Below are 13,753 nucleotides of genomic sequence, written 5' to 3'. Positions count from 1 at the left end.
TAGGACTTCATTAAATAAATGCAACTAAAAACACCAAAAAACTAAAATATAAACTTGTGGTCAATCCAAATCATTGCCTTGTTTGCGCCCGTGAAAGAAGAAAAGAACCAAAATAGGTGAAGTTTAATCAAAGTTATGCACAAGAGGAGAAAAGCCCTGTTTGAACCAAATAGTTTGTCAAAGCAAACCCAAATATTTGAATCTCACCCCAACTTCATATGTGAGTGTCACTCCTCTCTCTTCCTTCCTCTTTGCAATGGTGCTAGGTTTAGAGGAAATAAAGATTTTTTTCTGGCTGTTTCTTTCTTTTTGCCCAGGGGCGGAGGGAAAACTATTCTTTTGGAAGAAGACGTGTTCACACAACTATGTTTGTGCACTTTTGACGACATTATATAAATATAGTTGTGCACTTTTGACGACATTATATAAAGTGCGGTTTGGACAGGGCCTAGGCTCTAAACAATCAAATTATAACATACCTTCAAATAGTATCGAGAAATATGGTTTCAATACTGAAAATCTTTTTGATAGCCTTAAAATATATTTTTATCTTTATTTATTAAGTTTAAAGCTCAAAAAATAGTGTAGATCAAGAGATCTATGAAAACCTGAAAATCTTGAAAATTGACGGTCAAAAAATACATTACAAAATAACTATATTCAAAAGTTCACATCTATTTTTTTCTCATGTCCATGCATCTTGATGTCGGGATGATCAATTTAAGGATATTTGGGCATCAAAACAATCTCTTCTAGTGAAAATTTTGAAGTAGGCTTGAATTTGATTGTTTCGAGCCTCATCCATACATAAACTTTTCTCTTGGGATTGTATACAATAAGGCCACTTACCACCGAGGTCACGATTATTTATGACCATCGGATGTGAAATCTTATAGCTTTGGTGTGTCACAGACATCAATAAATTCTTTTTTTGAGCTTTGAGCTTGGTCAATAGAATAACGGTAGCCATTGAATTTCACATCCAATTGTCAAGATTAACTGTGACCACCATGTACCAAAGGTAAATAGTCTCATTGTATACTTTTTCGGGATTGTATACAATAAGGCCATTTACCTTTGAACACATGGATATCACAATTATTTATGACCATATGATGTGAAATCTTATAGTTTGGGTGTGTCAAAAACATCGAGAAATTCGTTTTTTTTTGAGCTTTGAGCTTGATCAATCGAATAACTGCAGCTATTGAATTTCACATCTAATGGTCAAGATTAATTGTGACCACCGTATACCAAAGGTATTATTGATTTAATCTCACTTTTCATACAATCAAAATTAGATTTCAAATCCAAGTTTTAATTTTTTTTGAATTTTGAAACGTATGATAATATAGAAGAATTTTTTTGAGTTTTATTGGAAAGTATAAAAATACCATTTTATATTATAGGAAATTATCAAAATAACCTCATTTTTCAAATATTTAACAGTTTACCCTTTTGAGCTATTCATTTGATGGATATTTTAAAATTAAATCAAAAGACACGGGTAAAGTCTAAAATATTAAATAGTTAGATTTCTTATGTATATTTTGATAATCTAAAAGATTTACTACTCCCTCAGGAGTATACCATTGTTAGAAAGTACGTCTCGGATCAAGCAATAAGTCCTGGCCCGAGCTGATTACTTAGTGCTACGTACTATAGCAACAAAAAAAAGTTCAAAAAAATATAAAAAATCCAAAAAAAAGGTAATGTATGTTTAAAGTAAGATTAAGCAAGACACTTCAAAATGATGTTAAGAAAATAATAAAAAAATAGATTTTAAAAAATCAATTTAAGAAAATAATAAAAAATAGATCTTAAAAAATCGACTTATGATTGGGGGTATTTTTCAAAGGGTAAGGTTTGTATAGAGCTTGGGCTCTAAACAATCAAATTAGAGCCTACCTTCAAATGGTGTCGAGAAATGTGGTTTCAATACTGGAAATCTTTGCGATAGCCTTAAAATGGTGTTGAGAAATGTGGTTTCAATATAGCCTTAAAATGGTGTCGAGAAATGTGGTTTCAATACTAGAAATCTTTTCGAGAGCCTTAAAATATATTTTCATATTTATTTATAATGTTTAAAGCTTAAAAAATAGTGCAAATTGACAGGTCTATGAAAACTTGAAAATCTTGAAAATTGATGGTCCAAAAATATTTTTCAAAATACATTATTTCCAAAACTTGAAATCCATTTTTTTCTCATGTCCATGCATCTTAATGTCGAGATGATAAATTTGAGGATATTTAGGCATCAAAACAACCTCTTCTAGTGAAAGTTTTGAGGTAGGCTCTAATTTGATTGTTCAGAGCCTCGGCTCTATATAAGCTGTCCCCTTTTTCAAATAATCCAAAAAAGATAAGAAAATATAAAAATAAGTATTTATGGCCAAAACACATTCCAATCTTTGCCAAAAATGATAGAAAAATAAAATATCCCAAGAAAAATCCATATTTTTTTAAAGATTTTTGAGTTTTTTAATATCCCAGAGTTGGATAACCAACTTGCGACAAATCGGGCCCGACAAGGGCTCGAGCCCAAGTACCTTGGCGAGTAGAAACCACTCAGCTGATTTTTCAATCAGTAGAGTACACTATTCATTTACTCCATAAGGTAAAACACATGCTAGAGATACTATTTAGATCTCAAATTTTGAGGATATAATCTCTACAACCTATGGACTAGTTTGAGTGAAAAAATTTCAGAAATTAACTCTATACTCTAAAAAGAACTAATGCCTCGAGATTGAAAAGATGCCGTCCAATTTTTGAAGGGTTAGATCTAAGTGTCACAAAACTCAAAATCTAAATTTTCTTTAAACAATGTTTTTGAAAAAATTTGGACTAAAAGATATATTCATAAATAGATGTTTTGAGTAAGGGAATATATGCACTCTCTTCTAATAAATTTCCCTTCAATCATTTATGGGTGTGGTTTCTATAAGGTTGCAATCTTAAACAATCCAATTAATGCGTACCTCTAAATTTTATCATAACATGTAATTTTGGTATAAAATTTTTTTAGGATTATCTGAAAATCTATTTTTGTACCTAATTATAAAATTTTAAACTGCAAAAAAAGTTAAAATCAAGAGATCTATAAACATATGAAAATCTTGAATATAAACGGTCCAATAATGTATTGCAAAGTGCACTATTTCTGGGACTTACAATCTTTTTTTGTTTCATATTCATAAATTTCGATGCTGAGATGATCAATTAGATAGTTTTTCAACATTAAAATAACTTTTTAGATGACTTTTTCCGGTACATCTTTAATTCTACACTTTAAGATCGCAACCTTATATAAATTTTTTTCACCATTTATATAGTTCTACAAAAAAAGTCAAAACGCTTTTTAAAATAAATGTCATGAACTCAAAAAATTTGACGGATTTCAGCATAAATCGAAGATTTTTTAAGTAAATCGTTTTAATATTAAGTTTGACAACTACGAGCTACAGGGCCCATTACGCGTATGTGAGCCTCCTCTGGGAAGGATTTTTTTTTTAGTACACCATCCAACATATGAAACGCAAATAAACCTGAAAAAATGTTCCCTAGGGTTCTCTCAAAATAAATTTTCATGGAACGGAATGTCAATCCCTTTATACTCCGAATTATTCAATTTGATTATGGTCTAAATATTTTCACATTTAACACTCAAAAGTAAGGGTGGCAACGGGCCGAATCCTAATTGGGATTGGTCAGGTCATACCCGGGCCTAATAGGGTTAGGGCTGACAAAAAAACTAGCCGTCACTTCTTGCTACGAAGACATGCAAGAAAACATATGCACGTTAGAGCAATGGATTTCGCGCTAGCCGTTGCTTGTTGGTTTTCAAGCCTACGCATCCTAGGGTAAGCTTTGAAGAATTTAAAATATTCACGTGGTGCCCCTTCAGATTTTGCACATGTTTTACATGTTCCTTTTGGGTGCTCGTTTGATAACTGGAAGTTAGAGTATGAACTGTAAATTGGAAGTTCATCTTTGCTGGGAAGAAAAATATAGGTTTCTGGGTTTAATAACTTATCAAAGTACGTGTGTTTGATAACATGCTGGAATATTAGCAAATGATAGTGAAAATTGCAAAATGTAGAGCACAAGTTTCCCATAACAATCATTCAAGCCCTAAAATGACAACATAGAGTAAATGAAAAACTCCCTAAAGAATTAGAAATAAGTGCTTCAATAAATCTCACGCCATGAACTATCCATTCCTTCAGTTGTCAATAGCAGATCAAATACACTAAATTTTGACAAAAAAACAACCTAAAGCAAAACAGATGATATATATCGTGATGAACAGAATAACTTATCCCATCTAGCAAGAAAGGAAAAAGACAGATCTTGGACATAGCACCTTTGACCCATCTAGCAAGAAAGAAAAAGACAGATCTTGGATATCGACTCATCAACAATCTGAAAAAAAGAAAAAGGAAAAAAGGATTGCATTTTCATCCAAAGGACTACATTTTTATGTTGAGAAGGCCTTCACAATAAAAAAAAAAAATCCCACTTAGATTGTGGCGATCTTTAATGTCATTGATGTAGTAATTAGAAAGAATCCATTCACTCAATTAAAAAATTGCATGTTTAGTGCATTTAGCAAGAGATTGAAAGGCAAGACTGCTTAGGCATCCATTCAAATATCCAAAGAAAGACTAACAATTTCATCTCAAAATCCACATTTTTATAAAAAACAATCTCATAGACACCCATTCATAAAATATTTGAAAAAAAATGTCTGAAAAAAAAAAGACCTCTTAAGCATCTATTCATCATTAAGAAAGTGTTCTCATAGATAGAAGTAAAAAAGCCCAATTCAGAAGGGCGAGGACAAGGGTACAGTCAGCAGGGTTTGTAAATTTCCTTTGGAACCCTAAAATGTTAATAAAAAAAAAAACCACATTTCATTCACAAATTCTTCTTGAAATTGAATATGTTGGCACTCACAAGGAAAAAAAAAAAAACCAGAAATATGTGAAAAAAATTCATTATTTTTTACTAACAGTGCCTTGTCCTTACAATCCTAGAAGTTCAAGACTCGTTCATAGCATTAAAACTCTAATAACTCTCAAACTGGTACTCTATTTTCAAAACTCAACAAAAAAAGAAGAAGAAGCAAATGAAAACAAAAGAGATAGAGATAATGAAAAGAAAATCAGAAAATGTAATATACATCATTAATTTAATCTTTGAAACCCTGCAAAATAAAACACACTCCAAACCAATGATTCTGATAATTTTCAACATTCTGGTTTTATTGTCCACGAAAGAAGCCCTAAAATGCCCAATAAAAGAAAACCATAAATTATCCTAGCATATCGCTAAACACAACGTTAAAATCAGAAGACGCATCTTTTCTCCATTAATGATTTAATCTTTGAAACCCAAAACTAATGATTCTAATAATTTTCAACGTTTTATTGTCCACAAAAGAACCCCTAAATTCCCCAATAACGAACTTTCTGGTTTTAGGTGAAATTTGTAGGGGAAAAAGAAAGGCACTTGATGAAGAGGGGTTAGAGATAGAGGAAGAGGGGTTAGAGAGAGAGAGAGAGAGAAGTACCTGATGAGGTGAAGCAGTTGGGGAGGCGGCGAAGGTGGAGGCATGGAGGAGCAGTTGTGGAGGAGGGGGAGGCATAGAATGAAGTGGCGTATGAAGTTCCTTTTTTAAGTTCTGTGGTTTTACAAGGAACTTTTTTAAAGCGTAAAAGTAGGAAGAGCTACACTACAAAGAACTTCCTTTATCGAACGCAGAACATGAATAGTAACAAGCAAATTCCATCTTTTGAGAACTAACTTCCCGTGTTATCAAACACACCCTCTTAGAACTGCCTGTTCAAACATTCGAGAGCTATGTGGACTAGGGAGAAAAGAAAAAAAGGAAGGGCCGAGCCCATCCTAACAGGCCCGGCATTAGCCCTATGGCCACAATTTGTGGCCCGAGCCCTATTTTCTCAGGGAAGCATAGTTTCACACTTTTTTTTTTTTTTTTTGAGTAAGACAGCATAGTTTCACATTTCTCAAGGATCATTGACAACATCACATTAATATTAACAGTATGGTCAAATTTGGAAATGTTCCGTAGTCCTCGACCTTTTCCTCGACTCCAACAGCAAAACGCCGAAACCCTAACTTATTTGGCTGGAAGCCCAAAAATCGCAAAGAGTTAGTTTAAAAAAATTCTCCAAGATTCGTTAAGAAGTAGTTCAAATAACTCTTTATCGAAGATTTCATTTTTGGGCTTCTAGCCAAACAAGTTGGGGCTTTTTAAACTGGATCCAAAGCAAGCGTGGTATTCATATTATTTGTCTCGAAATCAAACAATAAACTACTTCCAACTTGATTTTGCTTTACGAAAGCTCTTTTTCTGGGTTTGGAATCCTAAGTAGAAGTGTTTTGGCATTTTGCCGAGCAAATTATCAAAGTACCCCTTTGTTGGGGGTTCTAAACTCTAAAGAAGGCAAGGAAAGGTGTCTACGCTTCTTCTACACCATAGAAGTTTTATCCTCTCCTTACCATCTACCCATCCAATTTTGATCAAGAGAGCCACTCACCGTTTGATCTTAGATCCGACACCTCAAAATATTTTATTTTTAGTTTTTTTATACAAATTGTATGAATATGAAATTTCGTACGTTCCATCTTCTCATTCGGGCACGCCTATAAAAAATATTAAATTTTTTTTTTCGATAAAATATAATGACCAAAATACCCCTTGAATCTTTTAAGAGTATTTTGATCATTTTATTTTATTGAAAATATATATTTTTTATTTTTTCGCTAGTGCGAGTTTAATAGAAGAATAAACGTCTAAAATTTGGTGTCAAAATAGTTTATAGAAAAAAAAAATAGTGTACAAACGTGACATTGTGATTGGGACAATCTTAGACCCCCATTCAGAATGGACGGTTGGATAAGGGTGATGATAGAACTTCTATGCTGTAGGGAAAGCATAGAAAGGTTGCCCCTTTAGATATGGGTGAGGTTTGTATAAAATGCCTTCTTTGTACTATAGAAGTAGGGTACACCTCTGAAATTTGTTTAGAGATGCAGTTCCGGTGTCATAAACTTTACGATGGCTAGAGAAATCTAATTTAATCCATAGTTGTGAAACTTAAAAATTATAAAATGGTACAGATCGAGCAGATCTATCAAAACTTAAAAATCTTGAAAATAAATAGTCCATATAACTTGTTACAAAATGCAATATTTTTTAGATTTGAAATTGTTTTTTCTATTGTTTCTTGAGGTCAAAGTGATCAATTGGAGGTTATCCAATATAAGGAACCTTCTCTTTGAGATAATTTTTTAAATGTACCTTACTTCAATAGTATAAAATTGCAACCTCTTATATATGCTTGTAATTTAAGTATTTTATCGAAGTAACAACGAAAAAAGCATACTTCTTTATGATGAAAGAAAGGCCTTTTTTTCTTCTTTTTTTCGCGGGGTAGAACTTTTCTCTAGGCTTAATAGCGAAAGATTTGCTTGGCTCATTAAACATTGTTTAGAAGGAAAATCGATTATTTCATTTGTGTGCAGTATCTCTTATAAAATAAGGTTGTCATTAACTTTTTCCAAAATCATAATATTCGATCATATAATTGTCATCAGATTTTGGGTGTTCAAATGTCACCAAAGCACGTGTTTAATCCAGCGTTTTAAAAAACGCCGAGTCGAACCGGACTCGCCCGGTTCGACTCGGAAATAGTGAAAAAGGAACCGGATCGCCCAAAACTCGGAAATCGTCCGGTTCTAGAGAGAACCGGACGATTCTGTACAGTGAATCGCCGATTCACTGTACGGAATCGGCGAGTCCGAACAGTGAATCGGCGATTCCGTACGGATTTTTTTTTTTTTTTTTTTTTTTTTTTTTTTTTTTTTTTGGTAATCCATGATAGATTTTTTTGTAATCCATGATCGAATTTTTTGGTTTTTTGTAACCCATAATAGAATTTTTTGTAATCCATGATCGAAATGTTTGTTTTCTTTTCTTGTAATCCATGATCGATTTTTTTGTTTTTTTTTTTTTTTTTTGTAACCCATGATAGAATTTTTTGTAATCCATGATCGAATGTTTTGTAATATATGATCGAAATGTTTGTTTTTTTTTTGTAATCCATGATCGAAATGTTTGTTTGTTTTTTTTTAATCCATGATTGAATTTTTTGTTTTTTGCTTTTTTTGTAACCCATGATAGAGTTTTTTGTAATCCATGATTGAATTTTTTGTAATCCATGATCGAACTATTTTTTTCTTTTTTTGTAATCCACGATTGAATTTTTTGTTTTTTTTGTTTGTTTTTTTTTGTAATCCATGATCGAATTTTATGTAATTCATGATCGAATTTTATGTAATCCATGATCGAATTTTATGTAATCCATGATTGAATTTTTTGAAAATTTGTGATTTTTTTTGTTTAATCCATGATCGAATTTTTTTTTGTAATCCATGATAGAATTTTTTGAAAATTGTGATTTTTTTTTTAATCCATGATCGATTTTTTTGAAAATTTGTTTTTGTTTTTTTTTAATCCATATTATTCAAAGAGAAAACGAGAGAGATGATGATTTTGAGGCCACCCTATCCCAGCCATATAATTCACATATCGAGTCCCAACAGCAACAGTGTAGGGATGAGCACGAAATACTGTAAATTAAATGCTGAATGGCGGTTCATGCAGGGAAAGAACATATCAATATTCGCATATTCATTCAAAAACATGAAAATTCTTAATGGAGTACCCTCATTTTTTATTGAATTCCTAAAAACCAATATTTATAATGAATTTTAATAATTTTTTCGGATTTTTTTGAAGCTTTATTCTGACCGATTCACCCGATTCCGATCCGGATCGCCGATTCGCCGATCCGGATCGGTTTTTGAAAAACCCGATCCGGGTCACCTATCCGCCGATCCGGATCGGTTTTTGAAAAACCCGATCCGGGTCACCGATCCGGTTTTTAAACCATTGGTTTAATCTATCTCCTTTGATATAGGGAGGTAGGGCAAGCGAGACGATATCGCGTTCGGATGAACGCCTCGGGCCGAGTACTTGGCTCATGCCCAAAATGCTTTTCAGTTTTTGCCAAAATGATAAATAAACATGTTAGATCCCTTACTACGGACAACTCGGGCTCTGCCACCGCTCGAGCCAAATTAACTCGGCCTAATTCGAGTTCTAGCTGACCCGGTCAATTTTTCAAACACTCTTCACAATAACATGTAAAATACGATAGCTTGCGTGTAAAAAAGTCCGAGAAAAATTCATTTAGATTTTGAGCTTGGTCAACGAGATAACAGCTCCTAGAAGTTTTCGACTCTTCATAATTATAAAAAAAAGAACTTTTCTAAATTTAAGGACTTAGACAATTTAAAATTATAAATAAGCAATTGTATAGTACGTGACCGTTACTTTTGGTAAAAAGAGGTCACAATTATTTATACTAATTGAATGCAAAATCCAATAGGTTGAAGTGTGGAATAATATTTGAAAATTTTTATTTTACACTTTATGTCTAGTCAATGATACATTCCCAACCTTCAATTTTACATCAAATAGTAAATAATGCATGTGATTTTTTTATATCAATAAGTAAATAGTCTTTATATTTTATTTTAATAATAAAAAAAAAGGTTTGAATTTATAAATAGCCAGCTGCTCAGCTCTAATAGACTTTGAGATAAAACATGAGTTACTAGTGCTATATGCATTCCAGGTGCCTATAGCTAGTACTTCTATATATAGGGGTGGTAATTGGGTTGGTCGACCCGACTCGGGATTGGGTTTGGGCCTGATGGATGAGGATTGAATCCATGTCACCTGGACCCCGACTCAAGTTAGATCTTGATCTAGGTCCATCCAATAGCTTATTGGGTCGGGTGAATACGAGTCAAGGTTGAACTGGCTTCACCTGACCTGATGTTTGTACGTATAATACCTAGATAGCTAATAATTTTATATGCTATAAGCTACATATAATAAAATTTTTGTACATATTTCTATTTAGCCTTGGATTCGACTTTATCCAGGTTGGGTCCAGGTCCACTAACTTGGACTCGACCTAGGTATGCGTTGGGGTCAACCTAGATTTGATCCGTTCCAACCCGACCGACCCATCCGCACCCCCTACTTCTATGTTCTTACTTACCAACCATATTTATCGAGCAAATGGTTATAAATAAATAAAAGCAAAGAGAAAATCAAGGACATGTATATCACATTTTCACAATCCTTTCCAAAGATGCGTACTTTTTCCTTGAAATGGATCTAATTTATTCTTATTTTGATATAAAAAGGTTCAGGGTACCCGAGGTGAGGTGTGCAACTTTTGATGGTTAGCATGCGCCAAAGGAGCCTAGAAGGGCAGTTTTCATGGTTTTCCTTCAAGCTGAATCGCAGCCCAAGTAGTCTCACCTTTCTTTTAACTCAAACAAGTAAATAAAATAACATCCTGTGGAGAGAGAGAGATGGAACATGTATGCATAATGCAGTGGAGAGAGAGAGAGAGAGAGGGAGGGAACATGTATGAGAGAGAGAGAGTTGATTCGGGCCTGAGATGGTAACGGGTTGGACCTACGCCTAGATCCGATCTTTTAGGTCCAAAATTTGGATTCTTACTCGGCAATTTGGATCATAATTTTAGGTCCAAAATTTGGATCATAATAATATGCGGCAACATTTACCGTATTGCATAATATTTATGAATACCCACATATCACTGTTTTACGAAATAATTGGAAATTCATAAGAAATAAAGATATCGACAAGCTTTGGACCCGAACCCGAACTCAAATAATATTCAAGTTTTTATATCCAAAATTTAGATCTATACCCTGACCCTAGGTCGGATCTAATTCTCCGGCCTGATCGGGTCGATTGTCACCCACCCCTGCTCTGCTCGGATGGAAAGAGTGGGAATAGGAGATGAGAGAAGGACACCTGGGCTCTGATGAGGTTGGAGGAGAGAGACACGACAGGCAGACTGCAAAGGGAGGGCGGGGGTTTAGAGAGAGAAAGTGCGTAGGCTGCTGTGGCAGCAGCACGCATGTTAAACACCCCCCGTTTTTTGGCATTTGACCGAAACGACCTCATATCCGCAGTAAATGCTTCGTTTCCTATTTTTGATTCTCTCTCTTATTTTAGAGAAAGATTAATTGGTTTGATTGTGAAAATGTGATCCTTCATTTTCGCTTTTCCCAAAACTTTTGTTGGGACCTGTCGACCACTCCTTTTCCCCCCTTGCATCAAAGAATATCTGGCCGGACGGATTTGTCCCTTGCTCTGTATTGTACCATCTCAAACTTTCGTTATTCTCTCTCCTCTCTTTGCTCTTTCCCTCCTTTCATCATCCTCTCTCCTTTCATCATCCTCTCTCCTATATTTGCCTCATTCTCCCTCTCTCTCTCTCCTCCTTTTTGTGGTCTTGCCGCTGCAACTTGCCTGCACGTGCTTGTCTTTTTATGACAATTTGCCCCCTTCTCCACCTTTTCTCTAACGATATTCGAAATTCCAACTATTTAGATTTGCAAATATCAATTTGAATTGCTAAATAAATTTGTGATCTTGCTGGAGCATATTCTAGATTCACTCTCTATCATGTAGCCATTCTTACGAAAGGACTGTATGTCGTATAGCGTATCTAAGGACTTGAATAGAGACCATCATTTCCTGATAGTGTTTTTGAAACATAGATGGTGTTTAACATGGAATTTTCGATCAAGATTATCAATTCAAAATAGGAATCCATCATGATCGAACGGTCTATGGGATGGGATGAATCTGGGCCCGATTTCTCCCTTAACCCCCTTCAATTTTTTTTTTTTTTTTTTAAAAAAATTATTTAATATTTTCTTAGATCTCTTCTAAATTCACATATTCTAAACTTTTATTTTAATTTTATTTATTTTTAATCACCTACCCAACAATTCAAACCGGATCTATGGGTGAGCACTTTCGCTTCGATCCAAGTCTTAAAGCACTACATTTGAGTCCCTAGGGAACTCGAATGTTAAGTTTTGTTTACATGAAAAATACTCACCTCCTAATTCTAACCTGGATCTGGTTAATCTAAAATGGATTCCGAAATCCCTAATTCTTTTCAAATAGCTTATAATATGATCCCGCGGGAACATGGTGTAGGCATCCATTTGAATTTAAAATTTGGTCCTATTTTATTTTGTATGGTTTTGGGTTGGTCATAGTTACTCAGAGTCCGACACATAGCCTGTTAATGTTGTCTTAACACCAGATAGGTAAGGTAGAGTAGCCTTTTTAACGCCCTTCTCCCTAACAAACTCCCATTAATTTAATTATTATTATTATTATTAAGTTGTCTACCTCTCTTTTTTGTTATTTATTTGGCCAATTATAAATCTTAAACACTCTAGCTGTGATCCCCTCTCCTCAAGCACAGTTTCCTCTCACTAGGAATCTCCTTGAGGGATAGTAGCCCTCTTCCTCAGATCCTCCTTCTTGAACAGGAGTTTCGCTCACTACAAGTCTAGGGGCCTACTTTCTCTCTCATCAAAGTTTACAAGACCTTTTGAAAGTGGGTTTCTCTCTCTAGAATTGGTTTTGATCACCTGCCCACTTTACAAATCTGGTCATTTGGGTTAATGTTATGTGAAGGAATTTTCTACAGAGAGAGAGAGAGGGAAAAGAATGATCGATACTTGTGAACAAGAAAGCTCAGCCCCTGTTGAAACCAATTATTGGAAGGTGAGTATGCACCTACTTTATTTTTATATTTTTTGTGATTATAAGAACAATGATTAGTTCATATTTCATCTAATCAGTTTGTTTGTTGCAGATGAAAGAGAATTTGAAGAGTTGTGAAAATTGCCGGACCACTAAAACACCTCTATGGAGGAGAGGCCCTGCTGGTCCTAAAGTATGGAATTTTTTCTTTGGCTTTGAATTTAATTCTTGATGCAATTTTCTGACTTTTTTGGGTTTTTTTCTTGGTGGGTTTTGTGTTGCAGTCTCTGTGTAATGCGTGTGGGATCAAGTACAGGAAGATGAGGAGGACCATTCTTGGGCTTGGTGGTGAAGAGAGGGAAAATATGAAGAAGAGGAAGAGATATGGGGTCGAAGGTGAAGAGAGAGAAAGCATTAAGAGGAGGAGTGAAGAGAGAGAAAGCATTAAGAGAAGGAAGAGATATGGGGTTTCTTTGAAGCTGAGATTAATGCCACTGGGAGGGGAGGTATTGTTTCATAAGCAGGGGAAACCGGTGAAAGAAGTAGAACAAGCTGCAGTCCTTTTAATGGCCCTTTCATGTGGCACTGTTTACTCTTAGCTATTCTCTCTCTTCATGCCACTTCGATATGCTTGTATTACTATTGCTTACCCCACACACACTCTCTCTCTCTCTCTTAAGTGGGCCTTTTTTTGCCTCTGCATTGGTTTATGAATTATGTTTTCTTCTCAATTCCAATTTCCGAAATCCAAAATTTCACTGAATTTTTTTATGAAATTCAATACAACCATTTTTATTGTTGTGGCTATGTGCACCAGAAACCAATGGTCTATTGGCACAACAAACACTAACCATGGTCTAGATTTTTTGTACACTTCAACTTGTAAGAAAATTGAAGAAAAATAGAATTTAGTCCATTTAATTAGGAAAATGATGCACCAAAAACTAATAGTGCAGGGTGTATTAACGTTCGGTGTATGGTAAACCACTACCTAGACATGTACTCTTATTGACTTCACCTTGGTCTATTTAAATTCACCAT

The 13,753-nt window shown here is 34.4% G+C and overlaps 1 protein-coding gene and 1 long non-coding RNA gene across 2 annotated transcripts; one reads left to right on the top strand and one right to left on the bottom strand.

Annotated features, from left to right (window-relative positions):
• Positions 1-4,176: 4,176 nt before the first annotated feature.
• Positions 4,177-6,005, bottom strand: LOC110008194 (uncharacterized). The gene is made up of 2 exons (XR_002282819.2): positions 5,576-6,005; positions 4,177-4,425 (listed from the first exon to the last, which is right to left on the bottom strand). It is a non-coding gene; the product is annotated as an uncharacterized LOC110008194 (long non-coding RNA).
• Positions 6,006-12,144: 6,139 nt separating this feature from the next.
• On the top strand, positions 12,145-13,443 carry LOC18445162 (GATA transcription factor 16). The gene is made up of 3 exons (XM_006855305.4): positions 12,145-12,733; positions 12,825-12,905; positions 12,997-13,443. The coding sequence occupies exons 1-3, from the start codon at positions 12,677-12,679 to the stop codon at positions 13,309-13,311; spliced, it is 453 nt and encodes a 150-aa protein (XP_006855367.1). The 5' UTR covers positions 12,145-12,676; the 3' UTR covers positions 13,312-13,443.
• The last annotated feature ends 310 nt before the right edge of the window (positions 13,444-13,753 follow it).

This window comes from Amborella trichopoda, chromosome 2 (genome assembly GCF_054954075.1).
Source record: "Amborella trichopoda isolate Santa Cruz 75 chromosome 2, AtrichopodaSantaCruz75HAP2 v2.0, whole genome shotgun sequence".
Taxonomy (NCBI): domain Eukaryota; kingdom Viridiplantae; phylum Streptophyta; class Magnoliopsida; order Amborellales; family Amborellaceae; genus Amborella; species Amborella trichopoda.
The sequence above is the reverse complement of the archived record's forward strand: the minus strand, read 5'-3'. Positions and strand labels throughout refer to the sequence as shown.